Consider the following 21,450-nt stretch of genomic DNA (forward strand, 5'->3'; position numbering starts at 1 on the left):
ATCGAGTGACATTAAAATAAGTTAAATAAATTAAAAGAATTCTAGTATTATGGTGCCATTATCTTCTCATATCGCGTGCCTGGATGAATAGGCGATATGTTAGTACATTTTCACAATATTAACACTTTCTCTCAAATTTTATTAACTTGAATAAATAAAATGAAATAGTAAGTACATTTTACAAACATAAGAACATATCTCCAGTCCTGTAGCAGGAGATGAACATTAAGGCTGAGTTTGGTTACCAGTGACGGTTGAATAATTGCAAACGAATTTACCTTAATTATATAAAAGCTTGTGTGAGTATTTGGTCGAATTTACTTATATTTTATGCAACCAATTGCGCCGCCAGTAATAAAAAGTGCATCCGCCGCGTTACATTAATAAAAGCAAGGATACATATATTTTAAATTTGCAATCCGGTCGAGCAAGATTGATTATTCATATATATATGGGCAAATTACATGTTTAGATTTTTTCTGTGAACTTTAAATGTTGCATAAAAAGTCATGAATTTTATTAGATTGTGTAAATTTCTCATTAGATCCGACCCACTAGATTTTCGACACAAACTTATCATATGAAGGCGTGCCAGAGGCGTGACTTGATAAAACTCCACTAATTCTGATTGTTTTCCTCCATCCTTGCAATCTCTGACTCTGAACTTATCACAAACATACAAGTAGCACAAATGAAAACATACAAATCGAATTCAGCACACAAATCGACATAAACATACAAATCGAATTCCACAAATCAAATTCAGCATAAAATTAACATTAATTCCACAACTCGAATTGAACCCTAAATTTGTCATTTGTCAAGTCATGCCTTCGGCGCCACGTACGATAAGTTTGTGTGGGAAATCTATCGGGTAGGATGGAAAATTTATACTCCCTCTGTCCCATTAGAAATGAAACGTTTTCCTTTTTGGTCTGTCCCATTAAAAATGAAACGTTTCTAAAAATCTCTGTCCCATTAGAAATGAAACGTTTTCCTTTTTGGTCTGTCCCATTAAAAATGAAACGTTTCTAAAAATGGAAACAATACTCTCTCTACTTTTTCTTCTCTCTTACTTTACTCTCTCTTCATTTACTTACAAAACAACACTACATAAAATCCTGTGCCGAAAAGCAAATGTTGCATTTTTAATGGGACGGAGGAAGTATAATCTAGTAAAATTCAGGACTCATTTAAAGTTTACGGAAAAAATTAAACTATCTAGAAAGTTCATTACTTTACATACAGTTTGCCCCGACGATATTGGTATTCTTTTTGTTAATTAGTCATCTCGTTCTAGCAGCCGCGGGAAACACCAAACGACCGCCGTTAGCTGCGGCGTCAAAACCAACAGCACGGCATTTGACGCCGTTACTGCGATTCGCCGCAGAAGAAATCAGACTAGTCGTCCGCCTGTACGGCCCTAGCCACTTGCTCTGCATGAACCGGTGCTTCCTCCACGGCGGCAAAATCAGGCCGCCGCACTTCATCGACCACCTCGCCGCGTTGCTCGCCGCTCTCAAAATCTGCCTCAATTCCTCCGCCGTTCCGACGTAGATCCGCGGCAATCGCTGCAACAAACACTCGTACGACCTCGCCGGCCGCGCGATCGCGAACTCCGCCGCGAAATCCAAATCGACGACGTATCTCGATGCGGAATCCCCCCGCACGACGTCGACGAATTCGTAGCTTCCGCCGCTCAATCCGCCGGAGCTCTCCCACTTTGTCTTGCAAACCGCCGCATTGTAGCCGCAATTCCTCAAATACGCCATCACATTCCGCCGCATCATCTGCTTGTTCGATCTCAGGCACGTGAAAATCTCCGCCGCTCTCGAAACCTGAACCCTAAGCTGATTCCGGTACGCATCTCTCTCGTCCTCCACGATCCTTCCGATTAGATCGACGCTCTCCGCGAACTTAGTTATTTATCAGGATTTAGCTTTAGGTTTATTCATCTATTATCAGTCCCTAGTAGAACTCTGCTGTCTTTGCTGAATGGTGCTATATCTGAAGTCTTAACCATGGCACTGTCTTTTGCTTAAATTTAATACTGTGGTCTGTGATTCTTGCGGGGTAATCAGCATTTATTAGTACAATAGACTTCATCTTTCCAATCCTTTCTAGCATTGCCTCTGACATCCCCAGAATGCTGCTTAATAAATAATAGGTAACTGTCGATGCACACTCGGGGTCATTTCTTGGGTCAGAAATGCTATGCAGTCTTATTTATCCAGGAAGGTTTTGCCCATTATCTTTTACTTTTACATGATACCCGATCAAACCTAAAACTGTTGACTTCTCATTTCCTTGGAATTTGGAAATACTTAAATGCTTATAGCTGTACTTTGTGCTTGTTCAGCTTCTTGCAGCATCACCTACTGCTAACACTTAGAGTCTTCAATATGATCTGGTTGAACCCAATTCAGCTCAGACTGGCTTGGACGCTGGTCATTATCCAACTTTTGGGAACCATCTGTATGCACCAAGAAGACTATGAGAACAAAGCCTCAGAGAGCCGGAGGCTGAACATATAAAATCAAAGAGGACTATCTGAAAGGTTTCAACCATGATGCATGGGGAAAATGGTGGTATAGCCTCTTCACAAAAATTGATAAGCCCAAACGCGTCTTGAGAAAGTCAGCAGTCAAACAGAGGTGGGCGCAGAACAAAGCTCAAAGTGAACTCGAGGGTTAAGCGCAACTTGAGAAAGGTTTCAGCGTCTGCAAGAAACAGCTCTGAGAAACCTGGTCCAGAAACTGAGAAACCACAGCCTCTTCATAGTGTGGAGATAGTAGCGTTCCGTACTGCCGATATTTCTGAGCAGGAAATGGTAATTTCTCCTGAAAACCCAGGGGATAAAGATGTTCTAGCTGACCAAACAGATTTCTGCAGATTTATTTAAAGCCCCTGAAAAAACGACAAAGGATTAGCCAATTGGCGTGGAACACAATAACTATCCAGTTGCTGAGACTGAGGCCCTTCTTTGGAAAATGGTGAAGATGGAGAGTGTACCTTCTAGAGATGGTAAGAAACTCTATTGCTTCTTCCTATATCTCCATTCGTTTTCCTTTCTAACATGTGTTAAATTAGGATACCAACCCTTGATTTTACTTCTATATTCATTATGGTTTCTGCTTTCACATGGACATATGCAGCAAAAATTTACTGTCGTCATTAAAAGCCTGCTAAGTTGATGCTCAACAATCTCCAACTAGGTCATGATTAAAAGACAAGAAAGAAGTAAAAAAGCAAAAATAGATTTAACATCATGACCCAGATGCTGAGTTGGTTGGCCTAAAACGGTCAAAGCCTTCACTTTAACTGCATCTCATATGCAGTGATGATAAAGTAAAAAAGCTAATACCATTAGGTTAGTGGAAGTAGAGATTTTTTTTTCATTTGGGTTGGTTTGGATATTAGGGTTTCATATATATATTTTCTAAATATATGAATGAATTAAATGGATTTATATATATTTATAATTTTAAACTTCAATATGTATTGAATTTCAATATGTTTCGATATATTCGATATAAAACGATATATCGCGATATAAGGAAATTCATATAGTTATCGTATCGGAAACTTACGATACGATACCGTATCGTATCAAAAATTACGATATACCAAAAATTCGATAATTTTTCGATATTTTTGAATACGATACGAGCGATATATCATTTTTTCGGTATTTTTCCCCAGCCCTAGCTTCCATACGTCATTCTTGTTAGGGAGATTTAGAATATTGAACAAAAACGGATAATCTGAAAGTCGTGATAAATCAGTTTCAGATCAAATCAATTTCGGTGGTTCTACCAAAATATTTGATCGGATACAATTCAGAGAAATCAGAGCTTTTGTATGTTGATGTTCGAGAAGTATATTGAACCAAAAGAATCGATCTGATTTTGAAGAAGATGAAACAGTGCTTTTGTAGATGAAACAGTGCATCTGTTGGGGGAAAAACCGAAAATAACTAATTTTCAAAAGGTTTCCGAAATTGCAAATTAGTCCTTTGACTTTCAAAAATTACATTTCCGGATGAATTTCTTACACAGCTCGACCCCAGCCAGGGGCTCTGCCCCTTGGACCCCGCTACCCGGGGGCGCTGCCCCCGGACCCCCGTCCATCATAATGAATTCAAATAAGCGTGCACTCCGCACTTCCATATTGATCAATCAAGTTAACCCAATTACACTAAAATATCCAACAATCCTCCCCTATTTTAGTGCAATCCTTGATTTAACTAAAACAAGTCAACTCAAACGTTCAAACTATTGCATAAATGAAATACCGTAACGATTGAATTCCACCTTAGTACATTACATATTTCAAATATTTGAATACCCCGGGTGTCTCTAAGGATTGAACCCTGGGAACTCACATTGAATACACGAAGATAATGTACACAAAAGCTTACATACGAATATGTTCTATCTTGACACTATATTTTACTAGCCTATGTCCTTATCCTTCATAAACATGTCGAAACCAAGTCCCAGCTTCTTGAAGCTGCTAAACTTCATGCTTATATAGGTAGCTCCTTTATTCTTGCACCTACATTTGCAATTTCTCAAAAGAACTATTAAGAATATATACATTCAACCTCCTTAACTTGTAGGTCCGAACACATACCTTGGGACGATTTTCAAATGTGTTCCAATCTCCAAATATTAAGTCTTCCACATTGAATTATGCATCTAGTGTCATACTAAATGGGAATTGGGTATCTTAATATCAAAGATTTGTAGTGGACTTTAATCCCATCATCCCTATAGCCGATTTGTGCACAAGATCTCTACTTAACCCTTTGGTTAAATGATCGGCTAAGTTATCATGAGTTCTCACAAACTCCACAGATATCACACCATCCATAATAAGTTCACGAATCATGTTATGTCTAACACCTAAGTGTCTTGACTTTCCATTATATACTTGACTATATGCATTAGCCAAGGTAGCTGCACTATCACATCTGATAGATATAGGTGATACCGGTTTAGGCCACAATGGAATTTCATATATTAGATTTCTTAGCCGTTCAGCTTCTTTACCAGCTGCTGCTAATGCCACAAACTCCGATTCCATTGTTGAATTCGTGATACAAGTTTGTTTCTTTGATGCCCAACATATAGCACCACCTCCAAGACGGAATACCCAACCACTTGTGGAAGAATGATCTTCCATATTGGTAATCCAACTTGCATCCGAATAACCTTCAAGAACAGAAGGAAATCCAAAATAAGTCAACCTATAATCCATGGTTCCAACACCTTCTCAATATAATGTGATTGAGAAATGGAAATTCCTTGTTCTCCATGTGTGATCTTAATTCCAAGAATCACATCAGCCTTCCCCATGTCTTTCATTTCGAACTTAGATGACAAAAACAGACGACCAGTTCGACGGATTTCTTTGTTGATTTTGAAGTTTTTCGGTCGATTTTACCGACTCTGATTCTGTTTTTCTGTTTTATTTGTTTTTCTCCAGTCAAATTTGTTCCTAATAAATTTTTTCTTTTTTTTGATTTTCTCATCTTTAGGTTCGACTTCAGTTCGTAATCAACAACTAAGTGTTATTTGATGGATTCTTCATCTTATTTCGAGTCTACGTCGATGAATGGTGGAGGTAGTTTGGTTTGATTTGCATTAACATGATTTTTTTGTGTTATGTTGGTGATTTATGCTCTGTTGACATGACTTGAAAATCTGTTGACATGATTTATGTTCCTTGGTAAATATTCTGTATTGTTGCTATGCTCTTCGTTGACATTTTGTTTCATTAACATTATTTTGTTGTGTTATGTTGGTGATTTATGCTTTGTTGACATGATTTATGTTACTTGTTAAATATTCTGTTGACATCGTGTGTTTGAATTGGTGTATTATAATTAAACTGGACATTTTGATCCTGGTAATTTGAAGCATGTTCTGATATTTTGGCTTACATAACTTATAACAATTGTCTAAGAATTTTACAAGAGTGCAGCCACTTCTTTAGATTTAACTATAGGGGTAATTTTCTGCTTTATGTGAAGCTACTTGAGAAATCAGCTCAATAATTCTTGACCGAGGAAATAAACGTTAGTCTAAGTGGATTAATGTTTGGTTGGATTTTCCCTAGCTTGCAGATGTGTGCTTGTCCAGCCTTTCATTATTGGGAATGTACGAGGAACTGAACGTTTGGCTTGTAAAACTCTATCTATGTAGCAGAGCTGCATATAAAATCCATATCAATAACAATTACTAGCTATATCAACTACTCATACAACCTAATGTAATTATGTTCACTGTTAATAATCTGTAATGTGAAATGTAAAACATACCATGAGCAAAGGAAGTGGTCCTGCAAAAGCATTCTTCTTTTTCTTTGACCAATTTTCCTTTGCAAACTTGAGAACAGACAATGCGTACGAACACCAGTTGACATTTCTAATACTGTCCAGATCATCAACTATTTCCCCAATCTTAGACTTGATTGTTCCACATGTTGATGGCTCAATCAATGTTGCTTCTAATAGTACCAAGAACAATCTCTTGAACCTTGTCCCTCCTTGACAATTTGCTAACATAAGTTCTTCAACAACTTTATAGCTAACGTTTCCTCCTTTTTTTATTTGACAATCTTTGCCTAACTCTCTCATGAAAGCTGCATTACTTTTACAGATATATCTGGAGTAACTAATCCTACCTCTCGGAAATCCGTATACCAGCTCCACATCGTCTTCTGTAATATTAACACTCCTCCCATTATTAAGCTTTATCTTGCACTGTTTTTCATCAAAGCTCTTCACCAACTCGAATACCAAAAAGCTAGGAATGTACTCTATGTTGAAATGCAAAACATTCCCAAAACCCAACTCCTTCACTGCATTAACCAACCTGTGCCTCATTCATTTTTCTCATGGTTTCAATAAAAAACAACGTCTTCCTTTTGATTAGAAGCAGTTTAGAAAAGTAATTACTTTTCTTATTATGTTCCTTAACCTCTATGTGCTTGTCATTCCGTTTTTTTTGCTTCTAATCTCAGAAGCAATTAACTGTTTCCAGTCATTTCTTCTTTTGCTTCTAATCTCAGATATAGTTAACTCGTCCTCATCAATTGATGTGCTTCTTTTTCGCTTTGATGTGTTCTTTTTTTCTGGATTAAAATCAAGTACAATAAAAATGTCAACAATACAGTAATATCATGTCAAAATTCATAGCAACTACAACCCTACGTATGGCAAGTGCAGTCATACGCTTTCTAAATATAAATAATCCCATGTCAACAGAACATATACAGTTTATAGCAACCATATGACTATGTTACAGCCATTCAAACAAGCATACATTATGTCAATAATTATTGTATAAAATGTCAATACCACTATGTCAACAAAATGTCAACAATACAGTAATATCATGTCAAAATTTATAGCAACTACAAGCATACATATGACAAGTGCAGTCATACCCTGTTGATATATATAATATAATACTATGTAATCCTCTCACACTTCACATATGAATTCATCTTTGTGTATACAGAACATATCTATTTTATAGCAACCATATGACTATGTCAACAACAATTCAAATAAGCATACATTATGTTAATAATTATAGTATAAAATGTCATAAAAATTTAAATATATAGTACTTAACTGCAAGAATATTTTTCTGCTGTTTAAAAAAAGCATAAGTCGAACTCATCAGAAAATTAAATAATGAAACCTAAAAATAAAATCTTTTGAATAATCAAATTGTGTTTTAAAAAACTAAAATTGAAGTCATACAATTAAAAAACGAATGAAATCTTTAACCCGAATGAGTCGTTTCAGTGCTTTTTGTTGATTTGGTGTTGACCTCCATTTCTGATGTCGTTTTTCCAGGAACGGTCGACGATCCAACTGAATCACTTGTGTTTTTTTGTCCGGTTGACATTCCTAATACTCTTAATCGATTTAGAAATCTAGAAAAGAGATGAAGTCGAGTAGATGAAGGGTTTGTATATGAGAGAGTAGTCGAAATTTTTTGAGCGGTAATCTATTTGTGAGAGAGTAGATGGTAGAGAAATATTTATTGCTACGCTTTTTTGTGAGTTAGCGAAATAGTTTGTAGAGTAGAGGGTTTTGAATTAAATTTTTTTTCTTGCATTTTATTAGAAAAAAAGGTAGTTGACATTGTTAACATTTGAAAAAAACATTGTTAACATTTGAAAAAAAGGTAGTTGACATGACAATTATTTAGTTATTGACATTACATACAATTTATTTATATTTCCTTTTTGTTTTTGACATTTAATTTGCTTTATATTGACATGTATTGTATGACCATAATTCATGAATATGTTCCAAATATTGAGTTGTCTGAAATTTTATATGAAGCCTATTGACAAGCTGTTGACATTTTTGCTATAAGTTATTGACATTTGATAATTATGGTTGAGTTTTTATATGGAAACTATTAATATATTTTTTATGATAATGATGCCAGTACATGTTTCAAATTAAAAAAGTAAGAAAAATAGTTGTATATTTTTTTTAGTTACAAGAATTGTTTTTGAGCTGTTGACATTCAATTCAAGTTGTTGACATTTATATTTAAGTTGTTGTATTGATTTGATAGTTGACATATTATCACAGACTGCATTGTTTAAAAACCACATTTGATAATTGTTTTACACATCCATCTAAAAAACATGATAACATCAAATATTCAAATCACTCTTTGTTCAAATTAGAATAAAACAGTTGTTTACTTATTGGTTCTACGGCTAAACCATTCCTTGTACTTGTTCTGTAACGCAGACAATCTTTGCTTGTTTGCATTCATCCAGATGTTAGCACTGCGTATCATATCCATACACTTCTTGTTGCTCTATGATGTAAGCATTGCTTCGCAATATCTTCCTCTGAGTACCTGTAGAATCTTCATGCCACGTGGAGAAAAGCCTACATTCCAATCCCTTCCCTTGCTGCCAAAGTATGTCTCCATATGTCTCATCATATAAACACCGTTGTCTTGTTTGTTGGTGTTTGTGGCCCAATCTAAAGCAATAACTTTGTATGGAGACGTCTTTACATTTTCTGATAGATCTGTCATGTTATTCTCTATAAAGTATTCCTCAAACATATCTTTCTGCAAATATATAAAAAACTAAATTAAAATTTGCATACAAAGCATATTAGCAAGATACATAAATTATGTCAACAAAAATCTAAACATAATGTTAGTTATATTTAAAAAAGCATACCATTATTGCAACATCAAAGCTATACTTTTCCAAGGGATTCTTGTCTCTAGGTGGTTTGGCACTATCAATTATCTCATTTTGTTCATCTTCATCCAGAATACCACAAGATAGTAATAGCCACTTTTAAAACCAGGGAAGAAGATCTGTATTGTATGATAGATAAAATTAGAGAAAAGAATTTGACAACTACTGTTCAAAATTATGTAGGTGAAACTGTGAGATCTTTGTACAAAAATAAATTTGTTACCAAATCAATCTTTCTCCAATCGAAATCTTCTATTGTTCTAATCTTGTAACATCCCGAAAAAAAAAAAAAAAAAATGTTCTACGTAAATGAAGTAAGTATTATTTTATACTTTATGTTTTGTTGCATTATTTTGTCCTTGGTTATATACACTGATAATCAAGTGTTGATGTGAGAAAGAAAAATTTATCGAAGAGTTTTAATGTGCAAGAACATACAAGAAATTATGAAATAATTGTCCATATACAATTATAGTACAAGTATATATTGAATGTCTATTTATACATAATAGAGTCTATACTATGCAAGTGAGAAAAATACTACATGTTTCTATATCTATACAAAGAAGAATAATGGCTTCTCGGAGAACCAAAGCTACACTCTTTAGATGCCATCCTTTTTCTTCAAATCATGATCCTACACAAGTAAAGGAAATAAGGTTACGGTAAAAAGGATGGTTTCATTTTTATCCAATCTAGTCACTATGAATGATGATCAAAGACAAAGATGACTATTCATTTGAAAGTGGCACCAATACATACGAAAGGATATATATATGTATATACATGTAATTATTTGTGCATCTCTTCATGCATAGTGTAAATAGTAAGGAATAGTGATGAATAGTTAAAGACTATTCATGCACATCAAGATTTCAATAGAATGGGCCAAAAACATCCTTCACAATGCAGACAAACGTGCCATGAAAGATATACAAATGTCTTGCGAAATGAATTACATAGTAAAGGGTCATCACCTACGTGTTGATCAATAAGGAACTTGCTACCTACGTGTTTTGAACGAAGAGAGTTACTACATGCAAAGAGGTACGTGTTAAAAGTGATTGAGACGTGTCTTATGGAAAGGATTCACAATAACATTCTTGTCGGAAAAGAAGTAGTATAAAGCATGAGTGATTTTCATCTATCAAATTCAAACACACAAGCTTTCCACTAAGATTTTATACACTCAAATCTCTTCTACGAATAAGTTTTCAAGCAAGCAAGGGGAGGAGTATTTTCAAGTTGGAGCACAAATCAAACAATCTTTATCATTCTTTCAAGGTAGGATTTTCTCAAAACTCCCTTTAAATCTTTTCAATTCTTTTCAAGCATGATTTCATCAAACATGTCATTTTTGCAAGAAATCATATAGAACATAGAATCACACCCAAGCATGCTTCCTAATCAATCTTTCAACTCTTTCTTTCAAAGTGTGAAACCCCATTTTATTCTATGTTGAGCTTAATTTACATACCATATATGCAAAGTCATAGAATCGACAAAGTAATTAGAGAAATAGGAGCCTCACCTCAAGCCGAAGATTCTGCCCGGCGACGTCGACGGCACTCCGGCGGCTGTCCGGCGACTTTCCGGCGAGCGACGACAAAATTGATTTCTTTTCGATCTTCTTTTCACGATATATCCGTTTCTACAACTTTCGAAATCAGATACTAAGTTTTGTGTTTTCAAAATCAAATCTTTAGTAAGAAAAATTAAATAAAAGGGATGTGAGAACCTTTCCTCTCTCGGTCGACGGTGGATGGCGACGGCGGTGAGACCGCCGTGTATGCAGCGGCGGTGGTGGCAGGCGGCGGCTGGTGGGACCAGCTCGTCGCCGGATGAAGGCCGAGCCTAAGATGGGCAGCGGCTGACCGTGAAAGGGGCAGCGAGGGAGAAGAAGGAGAGGAGAGGTTGGCGGCGACTTCGCCGGAGGCGTGGCTGGCCATCTCCGGCGGCTACAGTCCGGCAGAACCGAGGGAGTAGAGTGAGAGAGACGTTGGGAGAGAGAGGAGGCGCAGGGAATGAGAGGAGAGAATGAGAGTAGGATTTTCTCTCATTATTTAAAGTCATGGGCTCTCATTTTAATTATTTTGGGCTTTAAGTTTTATTTCAAGATTGGGCCTCCTTAAATTAAATAAGTTGGACCTCTTAATTTAATTCTTTGGACCAAGATAGTTAAATTGATTAAGTGCTTGGGCCAGAATAAAAATGATATATGAGTCTATGTTTATGAATTAGTTTCCTCTTGGGTTAGTTAACTTGGGTTAGTTAAGTTATTAGACTATACTTGATTTATTTTTAAGTTAAGATTTAGCTTGGATTAAATTAATTTCTTGGGCTTATACTCCCTTGAATTAATTTAAATATGTATGTTTGCGTAAGTTGGTTAAAGTAATTCTTGATTTTATTAGATTAAGTAATCTCTTGATTCATTGTTTCCAATTATAAATAGAGAAGTGAAAGGAATAACGTTTAAAAAATAAGAAGATAGGATGCCTATCCTAGGTGCATATCATATGCTTTTATTTAATTCTTGAAGTTAAATCGTGATTATCTTTTATTGGACAAGGTCCATCGCGAGGAACGTAACTCCAAGTGAGTTAGTATTATTTTACGGAGTTTGGAAGCATACAAGGTGAACTTTCGAACTTATATACAAATGAAAAGTATGAAATATTTTGAGATAATATTTATCTATGCAAATGATATTGTCTTGCCATAAATTGTTTTGGTTTTATGTAATGATGCCTATCTGTGTTGGTTATACCGAATGTGCTATGCCAATTAAAGTAAGAATCGAATTCGGGTCCCAGCAAGGGGAGAGTCCCTACTCGGACTAGTGTACACGTGGACTGTGTGTCATCGAGAGGGTTGGCCGGTCCGGTGTCCGTGGAAAGTGGCCACTTTCCCGGCACAAGAAGGAATGTTCAGATATGGCAAATTACAGAAGGAATGAAGTCTGATCAGACGAACTTTTTAAGTAAATGAATTTAGTAAGCTTGGGTCTTTTTAAGGAAAACCCCCAAGGATTATTCTAACGATGGCTTGACAATATTTTTATAAATGTATATGTGTATCTTTCGGCAATGTGTTCACTGAGTACCTTTTGTACTCAGCCCTGCATGTATTTCTAAATGTGCAGGTTGAGCTGTGATGGAGTGGAGGGTGCTGATCCAAAGTGGGGCTTACTCTTATTCTTATGCAGTACTCTCGGAGGTTCATGTCTTCATACATGGAACCGTGTTTCGGTCATTTCCGCTGTGCATTGAAGCAATCCAATTCTATGTGACTCTGATGTTTGTTAAAGTTGTGCTGTATGAACCTCTAACTCAAGTCGTTATGATCGAGCTAGTCTATTCAAAGTATATTCTTTTCAAATAACCCTTGAATATATGATCTACCCATGTTTATTTTCCCCAATTTCTATCCCCTCTTCTTAATTCCCATCCCCGATCACGGTTAACCATATTTTACTATCCATAGTAAAATGCAGGCGTGACAAATCTCCTCTTCAATTCGCGACACAAAGTTGTTCTTGGATTGTAATGGATCCTAATGAGGCTGCCGATTTGTTATATTCAAATACTGCATTTAACATTTTTTTGTCAGAAAATTGTCATGCAAATAGTTGACACAAAATTTTAGATTACTCACGCATGGGGATGTTGTCAGAAACAGGCGCGGAGGTGACGATTCTGCCCTTTCTCTTTCCTTGTAGTTCAGGTGTGCTGCCCATACATCAATTACACCTATACTGATTTCTGAATGGGGTTTCAGAGATCAAAACACTCCTTTGCTTGCCCAAACAAACCATTAGTGTAGACACATGAATCACTGAAATGAAAGCCTGCAAACAACATTTAAATATCATTCATAAATTATGTCAACTGCATGAAAATATAAAAGTATTGTATAGATTATTCAAAGAATTAAATTATGCATACTCATTTGTTCCTTCAATTTCTACTATGCAGTTTTCTTCCGAAATTCCATTCTATACCATGTTTATATTTTTTTCTTTTCCACTCGATATCCATTCAATAACTAAATAAAAAATATATAAAGCTTAAAATTTAATATAATCATTATCCCCCTTGTTCATTTATGATATCAACAATAGCGTCTGTTCCTTGATTGCTTCTTTATTGTTCTTTTATTTCAAAGTCCTTTTAGTTTTGATAATATATGCAAGGCTTTTTTTCTTAAGTCACGCCTCTTACGAATTCCCCAAATCGTTCTCTGTTCTCAAATCTTTAAATTTATGCTTGAATATTGACATGTCCGGAGATTGGGGTTTTTGGTGATCTCTATCAAATTAAATTTCTTTTTTCCCAAATCGGGTTCATTTTTATTTTAATTGATGCTTGAGTATTGACATGTCGGGGTATTCGTTGTTGGTGATGCGTATCGCTTCAACTTCTTGAATTTCCAACTCCTTCCCCTGTTCTGGTCCCAAAAGATCTTGTGTGTTGACATGCTCGAAGCATTGACTTTTTGTTGTTGGAGAAATGAGGGTCTTGTACGTGGAGATCCTATCTTTTTGTCAAGATAGGAGAGTTTGATTCATTATCACCATCCACATCATCTTCTCTTGCTTTGTTCATTTTCTTCAACGGTTTTGTCGACCTCTTCAAGATTATCAAGTGTGATGTAGGAAAATTTTTCTCTATTTCTTTCTTCTCCCTTTTATTCAAAAATTATTCAACAATGTTACTTTCCCAAGTTGTAGGAGTAATGCAGTGTCAACTAAGAGAAACTTATATCAACAAAATGATGTATTAATCTCAATATAGGTTGATTATGTGCTTACTTTATCGAAGAAATCTCCCAATCTGAAAGTTGGAATGTTAGAGTTTGTATACTAGAAATCACCTTTCGAGTGATTGAATACTGTTAAAACTCTTATTTTGTTTTCCAAATAAATAAATGATTATTTTTGTCATAATGTTGTTATTTTTTTACATTTAATGGATGTTTATTACATGTTTAAATGTATAAGTAACTTAACAAAGTCTAAGTCTTTGTTTTAGTAGACCGGTTGTGGGCGCCGTTCACTTTAAGGTAACACGGTCAGTTCTAAACAAAGAAAAGAATAATTTCACAACCTAGATAGGCTTAGACCACCTATCGTGAAAGGTTGAGCCGGTATATTGGGTAGTGGTGATTAATATCTAGCGGTGCTAGGATTGCTATTATGTTGAATCGTGCGTGAGGTGAGTCTCGTTTGATAACATCCTCAAGAGAAGCTTGAAATAAGGTTTTATTATTCGGAACCTAGCTAGTTGGAGTTTGTTTACTCTATGAATAATAAATAAGATTTTCTTGCTGAGTCCTCTCTGGAATAAATAAGATATTAATTAATTAAGTCCATAGCGACAATAATTAATTGATGGATGTTTCTATCTTAAGTGCGGGAAATAAATATAAATTATTGGAAACGAAGTCTTATAATTTGGTTTTGGATGGGGAGTGCGAAGTATTCTTGTAGTGGTTGCTCGTAATATTCCAATTTTAAGCTTATATTAAATTGGGTTTAATTTAATTAGTAAAAAGGTAATTGGAGGAGCCCATATCCAAAGCCCTTTCCAAAAACCCTCTTTTATATTTTATTATAAATAGGAGAAAAAAGGAGAAAAAACCCCTTTAATTTTTGTTCAAAATTTTTTTTTCCCCTAGTGGTGGTGAAATTCTTCTCCTCGGGAAATGTTTTTGTTTCTCTTTTTAAAGGGGTTTAGGGTTTAGGGTTTGGGGTTTTGGGGTTACGGAGGGGGAACCCCAAAAGACCCGGGTTTTGACTAAAAAGATTTCACGGGAAAGGCGTAGCCATCTTCGATTCTTTGGAGAATCATCAAGGTATAATGGCTAAACCTTAAAAGGTGTTTTAGGTTTCAATTAATTTAAAGCATGTTATTATTTGAGTTATGACATGATACGTAAAAAATAAAAGGATTTTGTCTAAATAACCCCAAAATAGATCAATTATTATGAAATTGATTTATGCACCCGTAATTGGGAAATTACAAATCTTCAAGTGTTTCTTTTTCCCAAAGACATTCTTCTCGTGATTGACCAATTTTGCTTGAAAATTTGAGCAGAATTTACATACGAACACCAATTTACATTCCTAACGTTACCCGGATCATCAATTATCTCTCCAATCTTAGATTTTACCATTCCACATGTTGATTTCTCAATTTTGATTCTAGTAATCCCCGAACTTTCTCTTAAAAACCCCCTTTCATTGAAGATCTTTCAAGATAACATTTACAACATCATGGTTCCACTTCCCCGAAATTTTCTCCATCCCCCTCATGAAATTTGCATTACTTTTACACATCTCGGGTAAGTAATGTCACCTCGGAAACCCTATACAAGCTCCACACCCTCTTGGTGATATGAATTTTTTACCATTATTAAGCTTTATTTTGCATTTATTCTCTTCAAATTTTTTTAATAATGCTAATGCAAAATTGGAATGTTCAATTTTGAAATGTAGAACACTCTCAAAACCCCAAACTCCTTTCAAAACCCCTTCCTCATTCCCTTTGCATCAACAAAATACATCGGCCCCTTTTCACTAGAAGCATTTGAGATAGTTTTCAGCAATAAAATCTTTCCATCCTCACATTTTTCTTTTGTTTTTTCTTAATAATAATTAACTCTTTGAGATCAAAGTTTTCTTTTTCGCGGATGTTCTTCTTTTCGGTTTAAAATCAAACTAATAAATCTATACGGTTATACAAAGTATCATGACAATAACAAGTGTATTTTTGACATCAAGTCATGTTTATTACAAAAATTGTTTCATTGATATCTAACACTTTAAAAGAATTTGGGCATTAAGTATGTTTGTCTTTAAATTATTTCTCATATATAGTTAGAAAATTATATTATTACTATTATGCGATTTTTAAAATTTTATAATGGTGACATAACCGTTGATTATCTTATAAAGTTTATGGCAATATACTCGTTTACATAAATATGACTATTCAACTATTATTTAAACAAGCTTAGAATATGTCAATATATTGACATACTACAAAACCCATACATATGTTTCTCAATTAAAAACCATTGAAACAAGCATCCCCTATGTTAATAGTTGTTGACATATTACAAATAATTTGATGTTTTCTCCCAATTTTTAAACTCATATTAATATTATTATGTCAATCCTATTAAAACCTACACTTTTCACGATATTATTATAGCTATGTCAATATGTATATAAATTCAATAATCTTAAAAATTTAAAAAACCCTTTAAACCGGAAGGTGAATTTTTTTCTTTTTTTTTTAAAAAATTTTTTTGCCATCTCTTCCCATTCTACCATCGCAAAACCAAAATATTTTTTAAAACACCAAAATCAAAACAATATACTTAAAATTTGAATCAATTTTTTCCGGGTGGCTTCTCATCGCCGATTAGGAGTGTTGTTTCCCCCAAAATTTTCAAGATTTTCCCCCTTTTCCTCTTCTTTGTTATTGTAAAAAATCGTTTGAATGTTTACGCTTTGAATTTTGAAGATTAAAGATTTTAGTTTTTAAGGGATTCGAATTATGAATTGTATGAAGATTTGAAGATCTTTGAAGAGAGATTTTAAAAGATTTTTTGAAATTTGGGTTTGAAATCGGTTTGATGTTTTACGCTTTTTTTTTTAATGAAATTCAATTTTACCCCCTTGTTGAAATAATGTTGTATTTGTTGACATTTTGTTTAGCTTGTGGATTAGTGGCCCATATTGCATCTCATTTCTCATTTGTCAATTTAGCTATATATATATATATATATATATAATTTATATATATATATATATATATATATATCTCGATAATCCCAAAAATCTTAAAAAACGAAAGAATATCCAAATTAGGGCTTTTAGATCTAGTTTTTTTTGGATGAGATACGAAATTTATAAAATTTTTTTCGCTTATCACGTTTTTTTTAATTGATCAAGGGAAAAAAATATACTAAAACATTACGAAGATTTAACCTTCCGGGGAAAATATTATTATTCTAGTGGTTTTTTTTATTCTAGTAGTTTTTTTCATTCCATATTTTTTCTTATTCTAGTTTAAATGTGGTTTCGCCCGTTTCCCTTTTTCTCATAATATCTATCACCAACGCCATGGGCTAATATGGTTAATAAACACATGGAAAAATGTTAAATTTTTGGGAAAGAAGTATTTTCTTTGAAGTACAGAATGAAGTAATAAACCTATATTGAAGTAAAATGGGCTTATAATGAAAAAAAAATTTTCACAAAAAAACATCTCATCAAAAACTAGATCTAATGGCCCGATTTGGTCCGTTGGTCATAAAAATTGGGTTGACATTGATCACAACCCCCCCTTCCCCCAAAATATATATATATATATTAAACCATTATGGGCCATAAGGCAATTGCAAAATCAAAAACAAAACTCGGGCCCTTTTGGGTCCCGGTTTGGGTGGTTTTGATCATGTTTTCCCGATCACATCCCTATATATATATATATATATATATATAGGGATGTATTCATATATATATATATATATATATATAGGGATGTATTCAGGTCAGAACGCTAAGTATAAGTAAAACTCAAAACACTTGCAGTCCATTGGATCTTATGATCTAACGGTTAGATTAATGCCACGTGTTATCTAATGATGTAGAATTTTAGACTAATAATGTAGCTCGGATAATAATGTAGCATTTTAGTTTAATAATGTACAGTTTTAGTCTTACAATGTACATTTCTAGTCTAATAATGTAGATTTTTAGCATGATAATGTAACTAATCACAACCATCCAATCTAATGATCCAAGGGTTGTGACTAGTGCTGTGTTTTACACTAAGATGTTGTAAGGAGCCTAACACATCCCTATATATATATATATATATATATATATATATATATATATGGGTGCGTTAGGCTCCTTTGCACCCTAAGTGTCCTATTTCCTTCTTAATCTCAGCCCTTGGATCCCTGAATTGGATGGTTGTGATCAATGCATTATTAGTCTATAATGTTGCATTATTAGCCGTTGTGCATTATTAGAATGAAAATGTGCATTATTAGTCTATAATATTGCATTATTAGCCGATGTGCATTATTAGAATGAAAATGTGCATTATTAAATGACACGTGGCATTAATCTAACCGTCAGATGACAAAATCGTGGGGTTAGAATTAAGAAGGAAAAAGGACAAAAGATATGAAAAGGATTTGAATACATCCCCCTCTCTCTCTCTCTATATATATATATATATATTTATATATATATATATAAATTACACACTAACTCTATAGCACTTTATCAATAACTTAAACTAAATTAAATAATAAATATTTTTTATTAATTAATGTAATTATATATGGAAATCTATTATTTATTAAATTATAAATTACATAATTTAGGAATAGTATTTATTTAAATAATAAATATGTACGTGATTATTAATAAAACAAAGGAAATTGGTCTCTAAAACCATGAACTTTGTCCAAAATTTGGAATTTCCCATAAACTTTAAAATTGGTATATAATATCACGAACTTTGCATTTTGTTTGATATTTCCCAAACTCACTCAAATAAGATATTTTCATCAAAATCTTATTTAACATAGGCAACCGTGATATGTTATATAATATTTGAAACCACTTTTTAATTTCATAACATGTAGCATAAAAAGTCACGTTGAAAACCACGTTGATTTAATTGTGTCAAGTATGATCAAAGCCTCGTAAGTTAGTCAAATATAGTAATAAACATGCCATGGGAAATACCAAACAAAATGCAAAGTTCGTGATATTATATACTAATTTCAAAGTTCATGGAAAATACCAAATTTTGGGCAAAGTTCATGGTTTTAGAGATCAATTTCCCATAAAACAATTGGATTTTGTATTTTTGGGAGCAAAACACCGTTTATTTGTTTAGTAAGAAAAATAGATAAACCTTTTCCATATCTAATTAATAACTAATCAAATAATCTCTCCGTCTATGAAAACTTGTCACATATTTCCTTTTTCATCCGTCCCTAAAAATTTGTCACCTTTCACTTTTACCATTTTTTATAATGGACCCCACATTTCACTAACTCATTTTCACTCACATTTTAACTTTATAAGTGAACTATATAAATGGTACCTGGTTTTTCACTTTCGCACGCAAATGTTACCTGATCTTTATTTTATATCGTTTTTAGTACCCAGTGACGAAAATAACCCTAGGTACCAAACTTGTGATTATTTTGTTATGGATGATATTTTTGGAAATTTCCATTAAATAGTATACCAAACATGTGATTATTTTTTTCTTCATTTCTCATTTTTTTTTCTTCTTTAGTTTCTCCTTCTTTCTTTTCTCTTCTTTTTCTTCTTTCTTTTTAGTGTTTTATACATACATCTAATTGCATTCATAATATAAATCAAGAACAAAACACCTAATTAAATTAATTATTTAAAATATTTAAATTAATTAAATATTTTGTATTGAATTGTTTTATACTCATTTTATGGTTGAAATACCTAACTAAAAATATTCTAACTCTTAATATCATTATGAATATAATTCACAATTTTAAATTTTTATTAAGATTATATTGATTAGTTAGTTTAATGTAAAATTGTAACATCCCAAAAGTGACCTTGGACAGAATTTGCTTTGCAAATGAGAAAATTTCAACAAATAATTCAATATCGAAAATAATAATAATTAGTCAGCATCATTATACAATTGGTTAACTAACTAAATTAGCCTTATTATATGATAATTAAATAAATGAATGTGTTAAAGTTTGGTTGTATGTAAATAGTTTACACGTGTACATAATAATATATATGTATTATGTGTGTTTCAGTGTGTGTATGGAAATATAAACATAGAAGATGATAATAAGGAGTATTATTTAATATCTTACCACTACATCATTATACAATTGGTTAACTAACTAAATTAGCCTTATTATATGATAATTAAATAAATGAATGTGTTAAAGTTTGGTTGTATGTAAATAGTTTACACGTGTACATAATAATATATATGTATTATGTGTGTTTCAGTGTGTGTATGGGAATATAAACATAGAAGATGATAATAAGGAGTATTATTTAATATCTTACCACTATATCATTACATAATATAAATAACTGGTGGCCCGACATTTGGCAAAAATGTATATACGTTGTAAGTGATTTAGCTTATATGCAATTTGTATATTTATTAAATAATGTTCGGATGCTAATCGGTTAAGGATTATTCCTTCTTTTTATATAAATATGTGATTGGAGTGGTTTTTCAAGGGAGGAAAAAAAGAAAGAAAAAGGAGGCATAAAATGAAAAGATGGCCAAAAAGAGAGGGGCAGACTCTTAATACCCCAAATTCGAAAATTCCAAAACTCACTCTCACCATCATTTTTACACACCTATTATGAAGTCATATGGAGAGTAGCTAATTGATAACCACGTCAGTTTGGTAGAGAAAAGGGGTCATACAGTATGATATGGAATCGGGAACTCGATAGTTTATATGTGATAATCAGGTTAGATTGTATGCTATGAACCTTATGGAGGGGGAGAAAAACTCACGGTCACCATGAGAGAGAAAGGAACCATGAGGTTCAAGCTCTAGCCTCATTGCCGATTTTCGTTGTATCGATCGTCCGATTGCATAAACCTTAATAAATCGAGTAAGCTCTTTTTATTTGTACTATTATTTTTTACAGCATGAAATTGATGAAGCTTTGAGATGGGATTTGGAGAATTTTGTCCAGAATTTGATGGAGTAAAGGGTGTTGGGAATTTTTGATTAATTGATGAATATGTGCTTAATGAGTAGGGTTTATGGTATTTAGAATCTATTGAACTCTAGCATAAAGATTACGTGAGAATTGAAATTATTGCTTAGGGTGTATGGTCTTTGTGATTGAATCTGCAGGTTAGGTTATTGTGATGATTAAATATAAGTGGAAATAGAATTTGATATAAAAGTTTGAATCGAATTATATCCTCTGAGTTTTCAGTGATCTGTTCTGAATTATTTTGGCTTGTGTAAAACAGTGAAAATTCGGATTTAACAATTTTTTAGAATAAATCTTGTTGGATTATAAAGTAGATATCTTGGGTATCTAAAAATATGAGTTCAAGCCTCTAAAGCCTTCTACTTAATAATATAGAGTGTTTATGACGAATCAAT

At 33.4% G+C, this 21,450-nt stretch overlaps 1 protein-coding gene and 2 long non-coding RNA genes across 5 annotated transcripts; 1 reads left to right on the forward strand and 2 right to left on the reverse strand.

Moving 5' to 3' along the window:
• Nucleotides 1–1,122: 1,122 nt before the first annotated feature.
• LOC125194950 lies at nt 1,123–5,262 on the reverse strand. The gene is made up of 3 exons (XM_048093164.1): nt 4,936–5,262; nt 2,745–2,840; nt 1,123–1,916 (listed from the first exon to the last, which is right to left on the reverse strand). The coding sequence occupies exons 1-3, from the start codon at nt 5,260–5,262 to the stop codon at nt 1,287–1,289; spliced, it is 1,053 nt and encodes a 350-aa protein (XP_047949121.1). The 3' UTR covers nt 1,123–1,286.
• A 4,424-nt stretch (nt 5,263–9,686) lies between these two features.
• Nucleotides 9,687–11,394, reverse strand: LOC125216926. Of its 3 annotated transcripts, none has more exons than XR_007175787.1 (3): nt 11,000–11,373; nt 10,793–10,918; nt 9,687–9,898 (listed from the first exon to the last, which is right to left on the reverse strand). It is a non-coding gene; the product is annotated as an uncharacterized LOC125216926 (long non-coding RNA). The 3 variants fall into 3 exon arrangements; XR_007175850.1 differs by having other exon boundaries at nt 10,793–10,912; nt 11,000–11,372; XR_007175681.1 differs by having other exon boundaries at nt 10,793–11,394.
• LOC125216322 lies at nt 10,405–12,684 on the forward strand. Its single transcript, XR_007175438.1, has 3 exons — nt 10,405–10,545; nt 11,834–11,899; nt 12,407–12,684. It is a non-coding gene; the product is annotated as an uncharacterized LOC125216322 (long non-coding RNA).
• Nucleotides 12,685–21,450: the final 8,766 nt, after the last annotated feature.

This window comes from Salvia hispanica, chromosome 1 (genome assembly GCF_023119035.1).
Source record: "Salvia hispanica cultivar TCC Black 2014 chromosome 1, UniMelb_Shisp_WGS_1.0, whole genome shotgun sequence".
NCBI lineage: Eukaryota > Viridiplantae > Streptophyta > Magnoliopsida > Lamiales > Lamiaceae > Salvia > Salvia hispanica.

Bases quoted from the DNA above. Each gene is read 5' to 3' on its own strand.
- LOC125194950 (XM_048093164.1), bottom strand. From the start codon at position 5,262: ATGGATTATAGGTTGACTTATTTTGGATTTCCTTCTGTTCTTGAAGGT. The intron at 2,841-4,935 runs GTATATAATGGA...CTGGGTTTTCAG, and splicing joins TGGCTAATGCATATAGTCAA to GAGAAATTACCATTTCCTGC. The intron at 1,917-2,744 runs GTTTCTCAGAGC...TAAATAACTAAG, and splicing joins TTTCTCAGTTTCTGGACCAG to TTCGCGGAGAGCGTCGATCT.